Here is a 23,473-nt window from a genome sequence, read left to right on the forward strand (position 1 = left end):
TTCCGCGTGTAAAAACTCGATCGTGTGTACTATTGTAATAGTTTTTTGCCTCACAGAGACGACTTAAGCATATAAAAAAAAAATAAACAGAACAAACAACTCTCGAGCGCTGGCCAATGTTCCTCTCCTAACCACCTAAACACTAGATTTCCCTCGCTGTAATATTTGTCGAATCAGAAGTATTTCGTTCCCCCGTTTCTTCTGCTTCTTCTTGCATATGGTGGATATTTAAATCGATCCATATTGATCTTGATCTTCATATAACTGTAATTAAATATTATTTCTGTTTGTTTTTGTTAATTTTACTTACTGAAATATATGTAGTATTGGGTGTGTGTTTGTTGAGTTGTTTCGTTTGTCGAAATTTGTATGCTGTGTCAAAAGAATAAACAAAAAATAAAAAAGAACGAGTGCCACGGTGAAAGTAACAGAGGTGGATAACAACTTTACAATTGGAATTTGGCGGACCCCCAGGGCCTTCTATTCTTCTCGAAACGAGATTTTCTTTTCCGTTTCACTATGGCACACGCTTCCACTATCCTCTACGGCGAATTTTTGTTTGTGTAGTTTACTTTTCGGAAAAACTGGTGTTCATATAATATATTTAAGAAGGAAAGATGTTCTGGCCGTACGTCCGTATGTCCGTATGTCTGTCTGTGTGTGTGTATGTATGTGTGTTCCATAATTGGGTAAGATTTGCTTATGTTCGCATGTTTTTTCTCTGTTGGATAATTGATTTAATTTGATTAGCTTAGCACAGCAATAATTTATCTTTCACTACAACACAGATTTACATTTTCCTGTTTCTCTGCTCGACTGTACAGATCGATCATGCTTCTGCCCCAGAACCCAATCGTTATACTCCAACCCCTCGCCGCATGTTTAGTGCCGCCAAAATTGCCGACCAACGCCAACCTGGATGTTCTGCTTTTTCTTCTTTGGTCGCGAAAGCACACAGAGACCCCGAAAATACTACGAGATAAAGAACTACGGCTGTGACTTACTTGGATGTAGGTGTGTTTGTATGTGTGATTTTCTTGAAGCTGGTGATGACCAGGACCAAGGATTCGTTCGAAATGGTAAAAATTCCCGCGGACGACAATGCTCTAGATCTGCAACGACACGTCGAAGCAAAGATTGTCGCTGTAGTAGTAGTTGCATCGGAAGGGTTCATCTTGGTCCTGGTGAATCATCATCGAAGTCGCGGCGGCGGATGTGAGCTGGGCAGGATTACATTGCTGGGACTGTGCTGCTACTGTTGGGGCCGCCGCTGGAACCGTTGGCTGATGTGTAGTTGAGCGTGTTACCGTTGATGCTGGATTGAATCTGCAAGTAGCAGAGAATCAATTACGATGGAATGTGGTGGGCTCCAAGGAGGGATGTGTGGCAGGCGTGGTTCGGTCCGGTGCCGTTGAAGCAGATGAATGGGCGAAGGAATGTACTAGTTCCGGTTCAAGCTAGGATCCATTTGAAATCCTTTCTTAAAATGCCGATACTAGATTTGCTGTAGCCTCGAGTAATTTAGATAGCACTGAAGCATACGCAGTGAAATCCAACTCAAAAACAAGGCAGATGATCGTAGAAGTGTAAGAAACAAACGGAAATATGTAAGTGTTAACAGAAAAATGTGAGTGAATTTACAAATGAAATGATATGTTGATACCGTGAGGTCGCCATTCACCGCTCATTTTTCGGCATTTTCGTAAAGTATAGGGTATGTGTGCCATCAGTAATCTCACGCTCCCATATTCATCCTATTCGAAAACAGGCGATTACGGCACCGATTGATTCCGTTATTTTTGTTTACATGGGTGCTCACTTCTAACAAAAAATACAAAAATAAGAAACAAAACAAACAGCGCACCAATCCTTTGTTTTTCATAGGATGAAAATGGGAGCCACATGCTTAATAAGGGAACCAATACCCGATGACATTAAAAATCGACGTTTTCGAATATTGCGCTTTAATTTACGTTAACAACTCAACAATTCAGGCCAAACATTTCAATAGGTCCTATCTGCATTTGAGAGGCTCTCTATGTTCACGTTCTCTTTCAATTATTGCAATGTAATGGTACACTTTTCAACCATTTTTGCAGTACAAAACAAAAGAGGATTGTTTTAACCATTGTTCAATGCAAGGAGGCAATCAAAATACAAATAAACAGCTGAGATATTAACGAAAGAGAGAGAAACCAAAGAGAGCCTCTCTTCTGCAGATTGGACCTTTAGACATGTTTGGCCTGAATTATGTTGTTATTATAGAAAAAATATTAAACGATTGTAAAATATGTTTACAACCGAAAAAATAAAAATTGAAATGTGTTGTCTCTTGGCTCCTATTACCGCTCATGTATCCATCCACCGCTCACTGGATTATTTTTTCATGGAATCACAGAAACTATTCATTTATAAAAACAAAATCACTTTTATTTACCAAAGTATTGATGATTCATGACGTTCAGTTCATCCTGTTTTGTCATAATGAAAACTTTAACGGGTTTTACCTGTTGGATATTTCTTCCGCTGTTTGCCCTGAACAGTTCCCATGGTGTCCTGCAGCGCAGTGTGAGAAATATTTTTTGAGAACGTGATTTCAGGTACACCCATATATAACTTGGTGAAATGAAAGTTTTTTTAATGTGGCAGCATGTTACATTCACTTTTGTTATCATACTTAGCTAACATTTGATCATTTTTGTCAATCCAAAATGAGCGGTGATTGGCGACCTCACGGTATTTCATTCTATTAAAAACGAAAGATAACATTTCCTCCTATTGTTATTATTGCTTTGCTATGGAGTTTTTTGGCACTTCTCAGCGAAAATGCCGGAAAATGTCTCCCACCCCGAGCAATCTTCATGCCAAAGGGTATTAGGTTTTGTGATCTCATTAGTCGGTTTTGCTTACATCCTAATCAGTCTGTATTTGAATGTACTTTCAGTTGTGATGATTCAAAAACCGTCTAACTATACTGCGATTCTATAACATTCCCCAGAAAACCATTCCCCAGAAAACCAATCCCCAGAATTCCATTCCCCAGAATGTACCATTCCCCAGAAAACCATTTCCCAGAAACCCATTCCCCAGAATGTACCATTCCCCAGAAATCCATTCCCCAGAATGTACCATTCCCCAGAATTCCATTCCCCAGAATTCCATTCCCCAGAATTCCATTCCCCAGAATGTACCATTCCCCAGAAAAAAATAAAACTATTGCTTTAATTCTGAATGGTTTATATTAATAGCTAAAAATCAAATATTTGTTCGTAAAAAATCACCGGAAGAAACATCCTGCCAAAAATTCTTATTTGACAAGAAAAACTTCGGAAATAAGCATGATTTGCCTTTACAATTTAGGCTATTGGTATGATTATTGGCATCGCAACTGCTTACTTTTTCAACATACATTTTTCCTTCTTTTCTGCATAGGCTGTTCTTTCGAATTGTACTTTTCAGTAAATTATCGGCATCAAAACTTCTTACATTTTCTACGTAGTTTTTTCCTTCTTTTCTGCATAGGCTATTGTTTCAAGTTACACTATTCAGGTAATTATCGGCACCACAAGCACAGGTGTTTAGAAATTTAGAAAAAATATGAAATAAATATAACAGCAATTTTAACACCGGTGGAGGCTGTAATGCCCATAATTTCCCGAAAAGTGCAATTCGAAAGAACAGCCTATGCAAAAAAGAAGGGAGAATCTATGTTAAAAAAGTAAGCAGTTGCAATGCCGATAATTTCTTGAAAAGTGCAACTGGAAAGAACAGCCTATGCAAAAGAAGGGAAAATTTTTGATAAACATATAAGCAGTTGTAATGCCAACAATTCTTATAACGACTCAAACATTTTTTTTAACGAAGAAGGAAACGTAACACTCTGATAATTGCCATCGTACATCGATTTAACGGTTTATTTGAAAATTTGAGAGTTGACCAACTGCCAATTCGCGGTGCTCGCATAGTTTTTGTTTGAGTTTGACGTTTGCTCACTACTGCCATCTAGTTGATGATTGGCCAAATTCATTCCTTTTAGAATTAAGCGAACCTATTTCCGAGACTAAAATTTAAATCGAAAAATGTTCGAAGTGTTACGTCTGTTTGTCTGTGGTGACATTGTTTTCCTTGCGGCATTCAAAAGCCCAACACTGTTCCTTTTTTTAAACAAGCTTTTTTTAGAATTTAGGCAATTGGTACAATTATTGGAATTATAACTGCTTTCATTTTCAACATAGACTTTTCCTTCTTTGCTGCATAGGCTGTTCTTTCGAATTGCACTTTTCAGGAAATTATCGGCATCACAACTGCTTACTTTTTCAACATAGATTTTCCTTTCTTTTCTACATAGGCTGTTCTTTCGAGTTACAATGTTTAGGCTAGTTACAATCGGCACCACAAGCACAGATGTTTAGAAATTTGAAAAAAAAAATATATAATAAATATAACAGCAATTTAACACGGGGGTGGAAGCTCAGGTAAAATATTATCTCCTGGGCGCCCATTAAAAACACCACCCCCGGCGAAGACTGGCGCTCGAGCCTAGCTATTTAGCACTGTAGTTGGAGGAAATGCCAATGCAGAACCCGTAGCTTCCGGGAAGGTAAGCCCAGCTCCCTGGGTTAGTGGGTTGGTGTCAGGCCCTGCGAGCCAGCCGTAAAAAAGACTAGCACCGGAAAATCAACAAGAGAAGAATGCGAACCGATACCAATGGCGACGACCACAGCGACGAAAAGGGACTTGCGATTGGAAGCTCGGTACGTGGAACTGCAGATCTCTCAACTTCATCGGGAGCACCCGCATACTCGCCGATATACTGAAGGACCGCGGGTTCGGAATCGTAGCGCTGCAGGAGGTGTGTTGGACAGGATCTATGGTGCGAACGTTTAGAGGTAATCATACCATCTACCAGAGTTGCGGCAACACACGTGAGCTGGGAACAGCTTTTATAGTGATGGGCGACATGCAGAGGCGCGTGATCGGTTGGTGGCCGATCGACGAAAGAATGTGCAGGTTGAGAATCAAGGGCCGATTCTTCAACATTAGCATAATAAACGTGCACAGCCCTCACTCCGGAAGCACTGATGATGACAAAGACGCATTTTACGCGCAGCTCGAACGCGAGTACGACCGCTGCCCAAACCACGACGTCAAGATCATCATAGGGGATCTAAACGCTCAGGTAGGCCAGGAGGAGGAATTCAGACCGACGATTGGAAAGTTCAGCGCCCACCAGCTGACGAACGGAAATGGCCTACGCCTCATCGATTTCGCCGCCTCCAAGAACATGGCCATTCGTAGCACCTTCTTCCAGCACAGCCTCCCGTATCGTTACACCTGGAGATCACCACAACAAACGGAATCGCAAATCGACCACGTTCTGATTGATGGACGGCACTTCTCCGACATTATCGACGTCAGGACCTATCGTGGCGCTAATATCGACTCCGATCACTACCTGGTGATGGTTAAACTGCGCCCAAAACTCTCCGTTATTAACAACGTACATTACCGGCGGCCGCCCCGGTACGATCTAGAGTGACTGAAGCAACCGGATGTCGCCACCGCATACGCGCAGAATCTCGAGGCAGCGTTGCCGGACGAGGGTGTGCTCGATGTGGCCCCTCTAGAGGACTGCTGGAGTACAGTGAAAGCAGCCATCAACAACGCAGCCGAGAGCACAATCGGGTACGTAGAACGGAGTCGACGAAACGATTGGTTCGACGAGGAGTGCAGAGCGGTTCTGGAGGAGAAGGATGCAGCGCGGGCGGTAATGCTGCAGCATGGAACCCGACAGAATGTGGAGCGATACAGACAGAAGCGGAAGCAGCAGACCCGTCTCTTCCGGGAGAAAAAGCGCCGCCTGGAAGAAGCGGAGTGCGAGGAAATGGAACTGCTGTGCCGTTCACAGGAAACACGCAAGTTCTACCAGAAGCTCAACGCATCCCGCAAAGGCTACGTGCCGCAAGCCGAAATATGCAGGGATAAGGAAGGGAGCCTCCTGACGGACAAACGTGAGGTGATCGAAAGGTGGAAGCAGCACTTCGACGAGCACCTGAATGGCGAAGAGAATGTAGGCACGGAGGACCAAGGCAGCGGAGGAAATGACTATGTTGGTGCAGCAGAGGACGGGAACGAACCAACTCCCACGCTGAGGGAAGTTAAGGATGCCATCCACCAGCTCAAAAACAACAAAGCGGCTGGTAAGGACGGTATCGCAGCAGAACTCATCAAGATGGGCCCGGAAAAGTTGGCCACCTGTCTGCACCAGTTAGTAGTCAAGATCTGGGAAACCGAACAGCTACCGGAGGAGTGGAAGGAAGGGATAATCTGTCCCATCCACAAAAAAGGCGACAAGTTAATGTGTGAGAACTTTCGAGCGATCACCGTTTTGAATGCCGCCTACAAAGTGCTATCCCAGATCATCTTCCGTCGTCTTTCACCTAAAGTAAATGAGTTCGTGGGAAGTTACCAAGCCGGCTTCATCGACGGCCGGTCGACAACGGACCAGATCTTCACCGTACGGCAAATCCTCCAGAAATGCCGTGAATACCAGGTCCCAACGCACCACCTGTTAATCGACTTCAAAGCGGCATACGACAGTATCGACCGCACAGAGCTATGGAAAATTATGGACGAGAACAGCTTTCCCGGGAAGCTGACTAGACTGATAAGAGCAACGATGGACGGTGTGCAGAACAGCGTAAGGATTTCGGGTGAGCTATCCAGTTCATTTGAATCTCGACGGGGACTACGACAAGGTGATGGACTTTCCTGCCTACTATTCAACATCGCCCTGGAAGGTGTTATGCGACGAGCCGGGCTCAACAGCCGGGGTACAATCTTCACGAAATCCAGCCAATTTGTCTGTTTTGCGGATGACATGGATATTATTGCCAGAACATTTGGAACGGTGGCAGAACTGTACACCCGCCTGAAACGTGAAGCAGCAAAGGTCGGACTGGTGGTGAATGCGGCTAAGACAAAGTACATGCTGGTAGGTGGGACTGAGCGAGACAGGACAAGCCTTGGCAGCAATGTTACGATAGACGGGGACACTTTCGAGGTGGTAGAAGAATTCGTCTACCTCGGTTCCTTGCTAACGGCTGACAATAACGTGAGCCGTGAAATACGAAGGCGCATCATCAGTGGAAGTCGTGCCTACTATGGGCTCCAGAAGAAACTGCGGTCAAAAAAGATTCACCCCCGCACCAAATGTACCATGTACAAGACGTTAATAAGACCGGTGGTTCTCTACGGACACGAGACATGGACGATGCTCGAGGAGGACCTGCAAGCACTCGGAGTTTTCGAGCGACGGGTGCTAAGGACGATCTTCGGCGGTGTGCAGGAGAACGGTGTGTGGCGGAGAAGAATGAACCACGAGCTCGCTGCACTTTACGGCGAACCCAGCATCCAGAAGGTGGCCAAAGCTGGAAGGATACGGTGGGCAGGGCATGTTGCAAGAATGCCGGACAACAACCCTGCAAAGCTGGTGTTTGCAACTGATCCGGTTGGCACAAGAAGGCGTGGAGCGCAGAGAGCACGATGGGCGGACCAGGTGGAGCGTGATCTGGCGAGTGTTGGGCGTGACCGAGGATGGAGAGCTGCAGCTGCAAATCGAGTATTATGGCGGCAAATTGTTGATTCAGTATTATCATGAATTTGATGTGAACTAAATAAATGAAATGAAGCAATTTAACACCGGTGGTTGTAATAATGCCCATAATTTCCTGAAAAGTGCAATTCGAAAGAACAGCCTATGTAGAAAAGAAGGGAGAATCTATGTTGAAAATGTAAGCAGTTATAACTTTAAAAAAATTACTAATTGCCTTAAATTTAAGAAGAATATTGTTTAAAAAGAAGGAACATTGTTGGGTTTTTGAATGCCAAAAGGAAAACAATGATACTTTTTCCCTTCTTCATTAAACATATTTAGAATTGTTGGCATTAAAACTGCTTATATGTTCACTTTTTCTATTCCATTCCATAGTATTGGAATAATGATGAAAGCCCTTCTCATACCGCATGAATGAAGAGCCTTTGAAGCGAATAATTAGGAACAGCCATTGGGATAGATCCCTCCAACCGTTTGCAAAGAAAAACGTGGTCAGTTGAGTCTTCAGTATCTTGTACACTGAACAACATCAGAAGAATATGCGTTTTCTCTGTAAATTTTGCACATCACTTTTAAAACGTTATTCATCGTAAAACAAGTGCTGCACAATTTTCACAAATCTGTCAAAAACAAAACATTTTATAGCAACGCAACTAACAGTTTGTGAACTTTCAAGATAGGTTTAAATATCAACATGCAACTGTGTACAATGGTAATTAAACGTTTGAACCATTGTAGAATATTTTTATGGATATGTATGTATGTATACATTTTTACCTTAATTTGTTACATATACCGTACAAGAAATAGATATTTGCTCGTAATAACACTATAATGTTAAAATCCTTGCCTATAATACTTATGACACACATGTGATACAAGAATCACTGTACAATTGCGCTTGAAATGAGTGCCATACTGAAAATTCTCTCAGTTCAAGTCAGTCTTGTTAGAATTTTCTTGACACTGCGTACCGTTGTACAGGAATCATACTCGTATCACATGTCTGTCCGGGGTAAACATATCATTATGATCAACATTTTACTGTTTGTGTATCGAATAAAACTTTTTAGCAGAGTATATTAAGCTTTTCTGGGGAATGGATTTCTGGGGAATGGTGCATTCTGGGGAATGGATTTCTGGGGAATGGATTTCTGGGAAATGGTACATTCTGGGGAATGGTACATTCTGGGAAATGGTTTTCTGGGGAATGGAATTCTGGGGATTGGTATTCTGGGGAATGGTTTTCTGGGGAATGTTATAGAATCCTATACTGCAGGTTCCAAGAATCACCGCTCTCAGGATGCTGTTCATCTTGGAAAAATGATATGAGACTGGTAGTCGTAAAAAACACGTCTAAATTGACTAGCAAAAGAGGAATAAAAATGTATTTATTCAAACTATTTATTTACATAAACTATTGGTAAGGCGTAGCTATTTGTCGCCTACTCGACTTCTCCTTCCCTCCTTCTCGACAAGATGACTCCGGCCAATTCATGAACTTTTGTAAGCTTAACGTTCAACAGAGGTTTAGTTATCATATCCGCAATCATATGTTCAGTTGCCAAATACTGCGTATCAATTACGTCATCCGGTTTGAGTTGCCGGATGAAATGATACAGCACAGACAAACAGACGTAACAGACGTAGGAGATTCATCAAAAACTTTGGCCTGTGTCTTTTTCAGGAGCACACTGCCACCTGTTGGTAGAACCGCGTGAGACCCTGTCGGCCATGATGGATTTCGATTTGACGTTTGTCTAACACGCACACTGCCCCCACTCGCATAACAGTCCCATTTGCAAAAAGTATGAATTGAGAAAACGGCATTTGAAGTTTGAAAACTTGTTTCCATATAAAACTTTGAAAAATCGCCAAAATTTGAAAAATATTTCGATCATCTCGAAACTTTCACAGATTGCTTTGCACATGAATATATAACTGTAAAAAATATTACAATCATTACAAAGTTGTTCAGTTTTGTGTTACGTAACACAAAAATCCACGATGGGACTGTTATGCGGGTACTTTTGATATGGGACGCTCATAACTTGGTATTTTTTTCACACATTGACATAAAAATTCGTAATTTTTATTATTGTTTTTGGAAGTACATAAAAAATGACGACTATTCATAACGTTAACCCAAAAATGATGAAAAGTCAAATGGGACTGTTATGCGAGTGGGGGCAGCACACTACTACACAAATCGCCTGTAATTTTCGTTTGCATCATTCAGCAACGTGTTCCTACACTAGCAAACGTCAAAGTGATCGAACGCTAGCGCCTCTGGTGAAAGGATCGCGGAAATCAAATGAAATTTGAATTTACTAAGTTGAAGCGAGGCAGGCCAAGTCCCGGTGTGGACGTAGAGCCAAACAGAAGAAGAAGAAGAAGAAGCTTGCAGGACATTTCTCCAAAATCATTGAAAAACAGATGGTCCGGTCTGACTGAACGCCGACCATATAGCAATCCTCCAATGAGACTTACAAACTGGTGATTATCAGGCAACGCTACAGTATTCTCCTCCTTGCTGAATGTATCCGGAATCAAGGGGTATTATCGAGGGTCAGGCATCTTGTAATCCAAAACGTGACGGTAGCTTTTATATACCCTCGTTGGTCCGGGTTACTCATTCCAAGAAAATGGCTGTTTCCTAAAGACATTGGCCCGTATGAATAAAAAGTAGTAATCTACAGTTTACTACATTTTTGTAGTAAATACTACAATTTTTGGTATGAATAAAAGTTAACAGAGCATTAACTACACTACAAGTTTCGAACTTACTACTTTTGTGGAACATGTTTCACAATCGGTATGAATAAAAGTAGTATTTACTACAAGAAATTTGTAGTCTGCTCCTGAGGTTGCTACAAAGTCTGTGATGCGTCTGTCTGAAATCACAACCTCTTTTGGCGGTAATGATTTTTTTTTTATCAAAAAGAGTAATCTTCGAGAATGTTCAGATGCAAGTTTCGACAGACATTAACTTCCGGAAACCGATACAAGCACCATCAAGTTCTAGCGACAAAAACGCTGCATTGCCACCGCGGTCTTGTGGGGATGGTTTTGACGCAATCTTCCCCAGATGGGGCGGCGTAATGATATTGCACTTGTAATGAATTTTATCGGAAAATAATGCCTTTTGCAGCGTTTTTTTATGAACGTTTTGTTGATACTCCGTCAGTATTCTGAATGTGAGACCTGGGGTGCAGCGGCGACCGTGAGTACAAGCCATTACGCATTTGAGATAATTTTCTACCCTGATGTGGTGCCCTCACGATCGCCGCGGCGCCGTGTACAACTAATGTGGAGTACCCTTTCAGTACTGTTATATATTAAATGAGAAAGCTGCTGCAAAAACCACTATTTTTCGACCGTAGTATGTTCTGGATTGTCTAATGGTGGTGGAATAGCAACCGAGAATCCACAATCAAAACAAAAACAAATAATGTAGTAAATACTACATCGATATTTTCGAAAGTAATATTTATGTACTACAATGTTCGGAAAATGGTTTTATTCATACCAAAGCTACTACTTTGGAGTGGATCATATTTCAAAGTAGTAACTACAAAGCACGAGTAGTTACTACTTTTTTTTCATACGGACCATTACCTTGAAATTTGTTTAGGTTCTAAACAATGGAGGCATACCGTGAGGTCGCCATTCTCTGCTCATTTCATACAATTTATATTCGTAATTCTATTCTGAATCTCATGATTCAGTACTCATCTAACAGTCACAGGTGCGTCTGGTTCTTCATCAGTTTCAATTTTCGAATCCTCGGTTGGTGTTCCTTGACTGCAATTCAGAAAAGTATCCTCTTCTTCCAAAGAGAGCGGCATCATGTACTTCGACGTTCATCTGTTTCTTTACGAGGTATCTCCATGTTCGAATCGTTCTCCGCAGTCGGTTTTAAATTTCTTATAACGGTTCACTTTCTTTAAGAAAAATCACATCCCAGCTGAGGTAAATTTTGTTGGTTTAGTATGAATTTGCATCAAATCTGGCTTACTCGCATACCAGGCCCAGCACGGGTTGGTGGTAGCATATTAGGAACTTATTCATGTATTCAACGATTTTGCCCAGTACTTGTAGTCAATGGATGCATCGAGTCACAGACAAACTTCAGTTCTTTCATCTCGCAATACCATTCTGCTGTGGGCTGTATGCGACCGTTTGCTGCGCTGTTATTCCTTTTTGATGGTATAATCTTCCCAATCGTCTGGATTTGTACTGTATTTGTACAGCAGGTTGCTTTCCATATCGGGTCTCCGCCATCAGGACGAATTCTTCAATCTTCGGGACCTCCGAGTTTTTCTCTAGAGATTATACGACACAGGAACGAGTGAAATCATCAATCATAAAGTAGCGGGCTCTTCCTGGAGTGACGGTATTCATTGGACCGCAAACGTCAGTATGGAATCAGCTCAAGTTTCCTCGATGAGTGTGATCAAGCGTGCTTGGGGAAAGGTAGACGGGTCATCTTACGTTCCATACAATACTCGCAGTCGTGGTTCACGTTACCGTTACGAATCATGACATTGAATATAGTTTTAAGTATACTTCATGACAGCAGCAACAATCGGCTTGTGCTTCTTCGTTTGGAGGTGGTACAGTCCTGATTTCCTGACAGCGACAGTAGCGCTTCCGATTTGGGAGACAAATTTAGTACCTGGATGTCGGTGACGCCTCTTCCTCATACTGCACGTTGCAGGGTGACTCTCTCGAACGATTTTGGGTGGCGCATGCGGTGCTTCATGAACTCCACTCATACATCTCGTCCTAGCGCTTCGAAGACAGTCTTGGTCCACTTTACCATCCCAAAGCTGTAGATCAACAGGGGCACAGCAAACATGTTTATCGCCTTCACCTTTTCGGCTGACAGAAAGATTCCTCAAAAACAGTTGACACGATTCAAGAACTTATACTGCAGCTGCTTCTTGATCGCTGTGTGGCAAATACCTCTATATTGCACGAAGCCGAGGCATTTGTACGCTTCGCCTCCAACCATTCCTATTTTTCTTCTGTTCGTTGACACGGAAACAGCTGGAATCCACTACTAATTTCAAACTCCATCCGGATGTCGTTGCTGAACACCGTCACAAGCAATTGATGCAGCCTCTGGTATTGGTCCCGTAAACAGCTTCAGGTCATTCATAAAGAAGGTGTGGGTTATTCTTGTGCGTCTGCTCCCACTTTTCAGTTGATAGCTGCATTGATTGCGTTCTCTGCTCAGGGGCTTCATTGCAAGGCAGGACCATATCGGGATAAAGGTATCGCCTTGGAATATCCCCCTCCTAATGCTGAGAGTTCTGGACCGCAACACAGCTGTACCGTCGGTAATTTGTAGGGACGTGCTGCACATTCCCATCGCGTTCTGAATTAGCCTGATAACGTTCACGTCTACCTTGCACAACTGCAGTATCTAAGAAGGTACGAGTGCAATACTGAGTCGTAGGTATGCTTTCTTATAGTCGATAAGGTAAGACAATGTATTGTGCATTTCCCACCCCACTGGACCCCTTTCGCAGTTAGTATAAGTGTGGGATCGTGAATAAAACTGCGATTTTGCATCGAATCGTGTCGGTGTCTTCTGCGCACTTATGCATTACAAAATGCTGAATAAGTGCGCAGAAGACACCGAAACGATTTGATGCAAAATCGCAGTTTTATTCACGATCCTGCACTTAAACTAACTGCGAAAGGGGTCCAGTGGGGTGGGAAATGCGCAATAGGTAAGCTAGAACCTTTACGATCATAGAAATACAGCCTTTTCAGTCCGCCCATAAAATAATTGGTTCAATGACTTTCAAACAACACTTGAATCAATTAGGGGATTCACTAAACAGTGCAAACTGATTAAACTGATTAAACGTCGCAATCACCAAGGCAATCTTTGATTATTTCATTCGCAATTTCATGAAACATTTCAATAGTCAGATAATCATAGCTTACGCAGTTTAGTGAATACCCCTAATGTTTAGTGAATACCCCTAATGACATAAACCTAGAACTTTTTGCACTCATTTCTACAAGTTTTAAGAAATTAGAAAACAAAATATTGGTGAGCCAGGCCTTGATGGTTATATAAGCATATTTTGCTAGTAAGAGACTTTAAGAAACTCTCAAGTGGATGTGATCAACTCAACTTACTGGGTGGATCTTGTTTCGAAAGTGAAAATTTATTTTAGGTATAACAATCTCCATTCATGAAACAAACACTATAGACAAAAACAAACAAAACAAAAAAAGGAAAACAAACAAACATACAAACAAAACGTGAACAGCTGTTAGCTAAGGTGAAAGCGAAAAGCATTATGAGAATCTGCTTGGCTTACTATTATTACCTTCCGAACCAAATCCTACAATTAAAGAGCTGATTCGCACCGTCCAAATCCGTTTTCCATCTCTCGATTAATTCTTTTTCACTGGATCACTCGTTCCATTTGCATCTCGATCACACAGACATTTCCTCAATCAAACGCACACCCGATTAACTCAGCATTCCACTTCTCCTAATATGTTTACAACTCTCAACTACCAGTTCATTTGAGTCGCCTAAGGAGTTCAAACGTTTCAATAAAAACAAGAAATAGAAAGAAAGAAAAAAGAGACATGTGTTGAAGGAAAGTGTCATTCAGATAGATAGATAATAGAATCACTAGGTAGGTGTACTATTCAAGAGTAAAGAATTGCGATCATTATTTGGAACCCACCCACCAATAACTAGCAGCCAAATCGAACTACGCCGCCCACAGCACACTAAAGGGGTATCTTTGACCAATGTAACTGGAAATTTCCATGATTTAATATCTCTGGTAATTCTCAGGGAAACCATTTCCAGTGACAACGAAATTAGATAATTTTGAAGACGTCCAATTGGTTGAGCCGAATTTAAATCAGCTACATTGGCCTAACACACCTGAGTGCTGCGCAGAAAGTCCCTCCTCCAAAAATAAAGCCCCTGTCACTTACCAACTCGCGTCGTTTGCCGGCTGCTTTAGCTTTTTAATTTCCTTCAGTGCCCAGTTGGCGAGCGTCTTGGTGCGACCCGTCCGGGAGTTCTTGCCCTCGGCCAGTAGCTGCTGGATGTGGACGTCTTCCACCAGCTGCAACAGTGGGGGTCCGAAAGCCGAGCACATATCACCGATGAGACCGGACGCGATGGCAATGTTACCGTCCGAAAGTTCACTGTCCTTGGCAATCGAGATGACGTAATTGATGATGAAGTGTACGTGTGGCTGGAGGAGATTGACGTCATCGTTAGGAGATTTGTCCACTCCTTTGAGACCTTGGACGATTCCGGTGTACGCTTCCAGGACGCTCTCGCGCAGCTCATTCAGGTAGTCAATCATGTCGTAATCGTTCGGATCGATCTGTACTTGCGTCGCATGCGTCAACATTTGCAGGACAATGTTCAGGTATTTCTTAAAGTCCGGACCAATGCTTAGCGCCATATCGCCAAATACGGATAAAATCTGTGGTTTTACACTTCGATGGATCGAAGGATTGCTAAGATTTTCTAGGAGCAATGTCATGATTTCGTCACAGTATGGAAGAATTTTGTTTTTCAGTCCTCGGCAAATGTCGCCGGCCAGTCCGACCGCCGTGCAGCAAACCTGATACTCCTGGTGATTCTTCAGACCCATGTACAGATATTCCTTGAAAGCGTCCATGTACTTGATGAAACCCTCTCCAAGTAGATCAACCAAAGTAGACACTGCCATCAAAGCATCCTCCTGCACGCCGCCTACTTTGCCCGAGCTCGAACTGAACATCGTCAACAGAGCGGTCATGATGGCGTCTGAGATCTGAGGAGCGTCCTTGGCATCGACCTTCCGTAGGACCGACTGCAACGTGGCACACAACAGCGACTGCAAATCGTTGAACTGATGCCGATCCGAGTGGGTGGAAATGTGCGATTCCATCTGAAGAACTTGGTTGAGCCGCTCCAAAATGACCATCGTCGTCTTTTGCACCGAAACGTAGCAATCCTGCGGCGAGTTCTTGATCATCTCCATAAGGGCTTCGTAAGCGGACGAGCGTAGGTTGGCCTGGCCACCGTCATGACGATCGGTCGTTTCCAGCAGGTTGCTTATGATGAAATCGAAATACTGCGAAAGGCAGTACGTCTGCGGTGGGTCGTCAACAACGTTGGCCGCATCATAGGCGGCTTCCGATAGACCAGTGAATGCCCAGCAAACATTGGTAGCTACACGGGGTTCTGCCTTCAAGCCGTTCAGCAGAGCCTTCAGAAGTGGCTCCAGATACTGCTCGTTGATGGCGGCTTCTGGAATGACCTGGAAAAAATTTACAAGTTAATGAGAGTTTGCTACATCAATATCATCTTTTCATGGCATTACCTCACATATCCTGCCGAAGGTCCATGCACAGGTGTCCCTCACAATCACGCTCTGATCGTACATCAGTTCGATTAGCGTAGGCATGGCTTGTTCGACTAGAGGCTTCAACGTGTTTGCTTCCAGTCCGCTGAGAATCGATCCAAACACCATCAGAGCAGCGTCCCGGTAGCGCCAGTTCGTACTCTTGATGTTATTGTTGACGAACGGCAAGACATAGGGAACGATCTCATCTTCACAGCAGGTGGCCAACAGCATCAAACACACTCCGGCCGACTTGGACGGGTTCCAATCGTCTTCGTCGTCGAACTCTTCCTGTCGTGTGAGCTTCTCCATCAGCACCGGAGCGAGAAATTGCAGGGCTCCACGGGCATAATGACGGGACACTCGATTTGGAGGTCGTCCTGCTTCGGCCGCTTCCTGGGCTTCGATGGCCAGATCGATTTCCTCATCGCTTACATTGGACCAGAACTCGATACCCTGTAGGGCTATTTGCTCGTTGTCGGACTTCATCGCTTCCAGGGTGATCGGAAACAGAGCCTGAGCCATGTATGCTTCCATGTGCTGATAGTAGAGGGTGAGAATCTTTACCAAACACTGAAGAGCGGCCACACAGATCTGAGTGTCGCTGCACTGAGTCGCTTCGCAGACAACTTCCATGATGTAGTTCCTCTCCGTCGCTTCCTCGAAGTTGGCCTTTGTGAATTCCAACGAGTTGAGCAAAGCATTGGTAGCGGCCAACCGGACATGGTTCGACGGTTCCGACTTTCGCATTCCATGGATAATTGCCGTCAAGATCTGATTCGACTGATGCTCGAGGATTTCTGAATTGATATCCTGACAGATGTAACCGATGGCTTCCAGGGTGGCCTCCCGTTGCATTTCCGTGGACTTGTCGTTGACTACATTGTCCACCAGCTTTTGTATCAAATCAGGCCACTGTCCTACGGGAAGTTCAGCCACGGCCACATAAGCGACGCACTGTGCTGCAGATGAAGGGCGGGTGCTTTCCGTTCCGAGAGATGCGACGATCTGCAAAAGTTGAAACAGAGTCAGTCAATATGATAAAAGCATTGATCAAATGTAAGGTCTCGTGTACCCTCCAAAATACTCACATTCTTTTTAACATACTCTCGCATATCCTCCGGGAAGGAGAGCCACCTTTCCTGGTACTGGAACTTTATGGCTGCATCCTTGCTGGTGAGCTGATTCTTTAGCTGCAAACCGGCGGCCATACGGGCCACCGCGGAGTTACCGGCAAACACCAGCACATCGGACAGGGCTCGAATGAAGCCGGGCAGGTTGGTTGCGGCCGCTTGCTCCAGGAAGTTCTTAGCTGCCAGCAGCTCATCTTTGTCTGTGGAACGGAATGGTAGAAAAAGGCGGGATTAGTAGGGGGTAAGGTAATAACAGTATTCTGTGGGCGTATGGTGACAGGGCGTAGTAGGAGACTCACTGTAAATAATGCGCGATTGGCGGTACTTGCAGGTCTTACGAGAAATGCTCGTGCTTAAAAGTTAATAAGATTTAAACTTAAACTATTTGAAAATAAATCGTTTCGTTAAGAAACATAATCAATTTCCTAAATATTGCTAAAAGCATTCAAATCTGAAACATAATCATAATCATAATCATACATTAATTTCCCGCAGTTAGCAACTGGGAAGCTGTTCAAATTTACGACGTTCAGTTTCGTTTTCCACTTTGCGGTTATGTTGCCTTTTACTCTCTCTGGGGCTCTGGCCTCTCTTGTTATGAATCGAATGAGAAACGCACACAAGCGTAAACAAACATCGAGGGGTCTTCCGATGGCAACATCGCACTTTTCGATGTAATTGGCTTGTTTAGCCGTGTTGAGATAGTTTCACTTCATAATTTCAGAATATTATTCTCAATCTACCTGCCAAACTGAGCCAAAAATCAAATTTGCATGAATTTTGGTGCCTGAGAACCACGTATATGACATCCCTATTCCCACCCAACAAGGATCGGTATATTCGCGACTACGAAGTTGTCGAATGTGCGTGAAGGTTTACGTGAGAAAAAACGAGAGGGAAATATTTTTTGCTTTTTTTTCACGCACATTCTGACGGTTTCTTACGAGGTTTTACAGAGTTGGAATCTCTTTTACCTTCGTAGTCGCGAATTCACTCCTCCTTGCTGGAGAGAATCGAAAAAGATGCAGCAAACGGATTGTCGTGATCAAACACGCAACCCCATCACCAGTGGGAAGCGATGCGCCAGCTGCTTGACATGAATATTCGTTGCCGTTCGTCGCAGTTTGGATCGCAAGCGAATGAAACAATGGCAAATGATGAAGAATGCTGGTGAGCGATCGAAGCGGCTATTATCATAGCTAGAAGAGAATTTCTGCATGTAATGCATACATTTTTAGTGAATTGTTGTTTCAATGCTAGATTAGCGAAGAAAATAATAAACATTCTTTGAAAACTTCAAAAATTCGTATGCGCAATATCACTCACGAATCGCATCACCGCTCGATCACTTGCGATGCGAATGTGGAGGTGGACGAATGTTTAAATTCCAAGTGTGGCTTCCCACCGTTCGTCGGAGTTTGTTGTCGTCGCTGACAAGCAAACACACAAACTAAAGCGACAACCGTTCGCTGCTGACTGTATTCGAATGTGGAAGAAGATGAAAAGTGGAAATCAGGAACCCTGCCACCCAATAGGATTGTTTGCAGCCAACATCAATTGGGTTTCCCCATTGACAATGCATTTGAGTTCCCTAAACATTGGTACAAGATGTGGGAATCGAAAACGGGACGTCATCGCACCCTGGTGCTGGGAACCTATTTAAAATTAATTTGAAGTTTTTATGGAAGAGATTTTGTCGAATCACCCTTCGTCACATTTTGTACTGAGCGGAGCTGTCAAACAGTTGCCCAGCTGTCGAAAGGTGAGTTCATAAAATCTCTTTGAAATGGACCACCAAAATAACTAGAACGGCCGCTATGGAACGAACGAACACCGTAGCCTCGTGCGTTTGATATAACTCGACTGCTGTCACAATGCTAATTGACCAATCCAAATTCCTGTGTGGTAGTGGTTTGTGTTCAGATTTCCCGTGTTAATCTATCTTTCAGAACTTTGTAAACATCTTCTGTTCTCACGTATATGGATAGGCTTGCAGTAGGTTTCGTGAGACTTTTTTTGAACAACTCAATGTCCATATACAGTGGTGCCTTTGTTTACATGCGGTAAATACTAGAAAATTCTGCTTCATTGATCCATTGATTTTAGATACCGTAAACCGGGGTCAAATTGAACTCCGGGTCTAAATTGATCAGACGTTTTTTCCGTTAGTTAGTGTCGAAAAAAATCAACACAATGATGTTCAATTAGTGCTAAAACGAACACAAATAAACTAAACACAGTTACCCATAGACACGAGGCCGAGAATGAACATGACAAAGAGACGAGACAATGAAAGCGGCGTCTTGTGGTGTCATCTACTGTAGTTGATGTTCAGTTCAGCTTCACATAACGATAAAGCAACCGTCGACTAACGTTGGTTTATGCTCCAGGACATTGCGCCACCTTGCTTAGTGAAGACGTAGCCCGTCGTCGATTTCCGGTTATACAAATGGTCTAGTCAATCGCGGATTGCTTCGACTCCAACAGTAACCAACAATGAAAGTTAGGCCCTATTAAAAAATCAATAGGACAGATCGGCGAAGTGCTAGATTTGTAGTAATGAGCTGAAGTATGATGAGAAGGTAATTTCTCTGTTTCTGCAATAAAATGGTTCAAAAAGAGCGCGTATTATGATTCCTTGCCTAATTTGATGCTGTTTGAGCAAAACTTTGGGCAATAGTGTTGTTTTCTCCATTTCTTGCAACATAAACAACGAAGTTATCCAAAGTTTTGCTCAAACAGCATCAAATTAGGCAAGGAATCATAATACCTACGCTTTTAGCATTATTTCATTGCAGAAACGGAAAATTGACCTTCTCACCATACTAAAATTCAGCTCATTACTACAAATCTAGTACTACACCGAGCGTGGCCCATTATCCCTCTGTTTCCGTCAAGTCCAGGTCTATTTCGGGCACAACCTGAATTCTATTCCCGGTACACCGTTTACCTGACACTATGGGCGTTCAAGTCGTTTGCCTAGTCTAAACACATCATTCATTTGCGGAGAGGACCTAGTGTGATGGTTAAAACACGTGACTATCAACATCGATGACCTGGGATCGATTTCCACTCCCGATAAACTCAATGTGAGTTCTAAGGCGTAGTAAAGCGTTGGTTCCGAGATGAACTGGCCTAGGGCTAAAAAATCTGATTCAGAATGAACATTTTTGAGGAGTTTTCAAATGAAATGCTCGTTTCAGTTGAACCACGTAAACCTGGCGATGTTTCGTATGCAGAAAATCCTCGCACATTTGCTTGCATCATTGCCTATAGGCGAACACAACTGTAAACAAATATTAGGCATCGTACACTAATTACGTAACGCTACAAGTTTTAGCGTTACGTAATTTGTGTACCATGCCTTATGGATTTACCAGCTACTCTTGTGTTCCACCGATCACAGCCTCAAAAATAGCCGTTTTGTAAAAACAGGAACTTTAAAATAAACTTTATAAATGCGCGATTCCTCGTTGCTACCAGCTACTCAATGACATCCATTTTTTTCACAATTCAGGCCAAACATGTCTGAAGGTCCTATCTGCAGAAAAGAGGCTCTCTTTGGTTTTCCTCTCTTTCGTTATTATCTCAGCTGTTTATTTGTATTATGATTGTCTCCTTGCATTAAACGATGGTCAAAACAATCGTCTTTTGATTTATACTGCAAAAATAGCTGAAAAGTGTACCATTACATTGCAATAATTGAAAGAGAAAGTGAACAAAGAGAGCCTCTCAAATGCAGATAGGACCTATTGAAATGTTTGGCCTGAATTAAATTGACGATAATTATGAAAATGGCTACTTAAGTGACCGGTGGAATCAGGCCCCTGGCATGAATGAAATATATCGTAGCCAACATCTAACTGCCTTATACTCATATTCGTGCAAATTGAAATGAGCGTGTAATCAACAAACGCAGCTTTTGTTTGATGTTGTGAGCCACACACGCAATCACATTCACAATGCGTGTTTGTTGGGTTACTTTATTCAACTAATCGCATGCTCCTCTTACCGTACATTAATATTAAAGCGAGTTTGAAGTGTTTTGTGATCATAACAGGTGGAAAAAATGATTCCAAAAACTGATCAACAAACCAAAATAAACGTTAAACAAAAAAATTGTTGATGTTTTCGCATTTGACAGTGGGCGCTATTTATTAGCGCCCAGGACATCCTGTCTACCATGATTCCAATGCATTGATATAGGCCGTGTCAGGGGCCTGGGTGGAATACAGGGACGAATGACCACAAAAAAAAGTCCCTCTTCAAAACCAAATACACACACACACCGGTGGAATATAAGTCTAGATTGAGTTTAAATAAGGGCGAAAGTAACATGAGAGAGTTGTCTTCATCGATTCTCTCTTCTGCAAATTAAAGTGACAAGATGCAAATTCAATCGAACTTTTTTACACTTAGACGCTAGATTGCATCGCAACCTAGCGATTTATGACCAAAAAATTCAACCATACTTACATCTTGTCACTTTAATCTGAAGAAGAGAGAGTCGATGAAGAGAACTCTCTCATGTTACTTTCGCCCTTATTTAAACTCAATCTACAAGTATTCAACCGACGGGAAAAAGCGATTGATTTGATTATTTGAATAATTATAGCTTTTTGCTACATTCTGCAGCAGCAAACTTCAAAACTTTTGCGATAGTTTAATGGTGAACTAAATGCGTTTATATTTTGCATTAGTGAAAATATTAATAGTGAAAATTGAGCTTAAGTTAAATACTCAAGATACTTGTACAGACCCAAATATTTGGCAACATACAATCATTGACCCCTTAATCGGGGCCTTAATTAATTTCATAAGATTGAAAAATTGATAATTTCACTAATTTCACTGAAGCCGTAGCATTCTAGTGTTGCACCCCTCGTGCAATCCCAGTTTCCATCGTGTTCCAACTTCGACTCTCAGCGCACCGCTGCTCTCTTGCCACGAACACTTCTACAAAAAGCGCGAGACGTAATTTCAAGGCGACGTTTTTTTCCTTGTGGCTCTCTGGTGCCTACTGGTGCTTCCACTTGAATATGCTTATACTGCTGGCTGAAATCACTTTCGCCCTCCACGATGCTGCCCGCTGCTGCTGCTGCTGGGCTAGCAGATGATGCTAATGGGCAACTTCCACGAGAGCATAAAAACTCACCCGCGGGAAGTACCCAGACGAAGCTTGCCCTCCCGCCCGCCAAACCATTACTCGCTGGCTCTGATCCGACAATAATTCCAGCACATGAACTCACCTGGTGACACGGTCTTCTCGAGGATTTGGACGATCTGCATTTTGTCGGAACTTGGACGGCACCTATCACGGCCACCAAAAAACGCCAACAATCCGCACTCTTTTCACACTTTTCCCGAACGCAATTAAAAACCTTTTCCACAATTTTCACACACGCACAGCGCGATGAACGATGAATCGCTTCGCTTTTTCGTTCTTCTAGCTCCTTCGCTCTGTTCTGTGCCTCTTTTCTTGCTTCCAGACAGATCCACACCACACTCGCGGCGAAGAAAAAAGGACTTCCACCTGGGATATCCTCTGCGGGGCTGCTGAACGAGATTCACCTCGACGGGAAAACGGCTGGTCGATACTTTCCGCACTGTTTTTCGCGAACACGGCAACGCACGATCGGTTTTCTTGCGATTCCCGATAAAATTTCACTGCTTTTGGACAGGGAGATTGGCAAAAATCGCGTTTTTAATTCCTCTTCGGTACGGCCGGCCTCCTATCTCTGAGCTTAGCTCACTGCTTGCTGGCTGCGGTTGCAAAGCAATGTGCCAAAAAGAAGAAGTCAATTTTTGCAGCGCCGCGCTCATCCCGAAAAAACGAACCGCGAGAACAACGCCCGCCGTCAAGGCATTTGCGGGCGAAAGGTGACCGCAATTTGCGTGACAGTTTGCACTTGGAAATGTCAAACGCGTTGTCAAAATTTGAAACGATCGTTGTATTTACACTGAACCAAAACATCCTCCTGGGGCCTGTACACTCAAATTAATTTACTGATAGAATCTAAGTGCAGAAAGCACATAAATTGAGAACGAGAGAGAGAAAAATCATTCTATGTGCAAAAAATGAAACTTAAAAGTTGCATTATTAAATTTCATTCTTCCTGTAATATATTTAGAGTGCAGCATCATAAAAAGCAACCCTGTCAACATAAAATCCAAATACAAGCATAACAATCATGGAACGAACATGGCGCGAGCAGAAAACACACACTTTGTCGTGAAAAATTTCATTTTCATACGTGGTGCTCCGTGACCGAGTTGCTTGCTGTTTATGAAGGTAAGAAGCCAACATTCTGATTGTACAAACTTTTTCAAACTAC

General features: G+C 42.9%; 1 protein-coding gene across 3 annotated transcripts; it reads right to left on the minus strand.

Moving 5' to 3' along the window:
* Positions 1–11: 11 nt before the first annotated feature.
* Positions 12–23,031, minus strand: LOC109417679 (importin subunit beta). 3 transcript variants are annotated; one of them, XR_003892185.2, is made up of 6 exons: positions 22,388–23,031; positions 17,097–17,338; positions 15,985–17,013; positions 14,597–15,921; positions 13,969–14,179; positions 12–1,315 (listed from the first exon to the last, which is right to left on the minus strand). XR_003892185.2 is itself a non-coding variant. In XM_029853456.2 (5 exons), the coding sequence occupies exons 1-5, from the start codon at positions 22,425–22,427 to the stop codon at positions 1,231–1,233; spliced, it is 2,721 nt and encodes a 906-aa protein (XP_029709316.1). In that variant the 5' UTR covers positions 22,428–23,031; the 3' UTR covers positions 12–1,230. The 3 variants fall into 3 exon arrangements, 2 of the variants coding, with proteins under 2 accessions (XP_029709316.1, XP_029709317.1); XM_029853456.2 differs by lacking the exon at positions 13,969–14,179; XM_029853457.2 differs by lacking the exon at positions 13,969–14,179 and having other exon boundaries at positions 12–1,326.
* Between the last annotated feature and the right edge of the window lie 442 nt (positions 23,032–23,473).

The sequence above is a fragment of the Aedes albopictus genome, chromosome 2 (genome assembly GCF_035046485.1).
Source record: "Aedes albopictus strain Foshan chromosome 2, AalbF5, whole genome shotgun sequence".
Taxonomy (NCBI): domain Eukaryota; kingdom Metazoa; phylum Arthropoda; class Insecta; order Diptera; family Culicidae; genus Aedes; species Aedes albopictus.

Coding starts and splice junctions, on each gene's coding strand:
- LOC109417679 (XM_029853456.2), bottom strand. CDS start 22,427: ATGCAGATCGTCCAAATCCTCGAGAAGACCGTGTCACCAG. Junction 17,014..17,096: donor GAGAGTATGTTAAAAAGAAT/GTGAGTATTTTG, acceptor CAACTTTTGCAG/ATCGTCGCATCTCTCGGAAC. Junction 1,316..14,596: donor CCGGCAAACGACGCGAGTTG/GTAAGTGACAGG, acceptor GATTCAATCCAG/CATCAACGGTAACACGCTCA.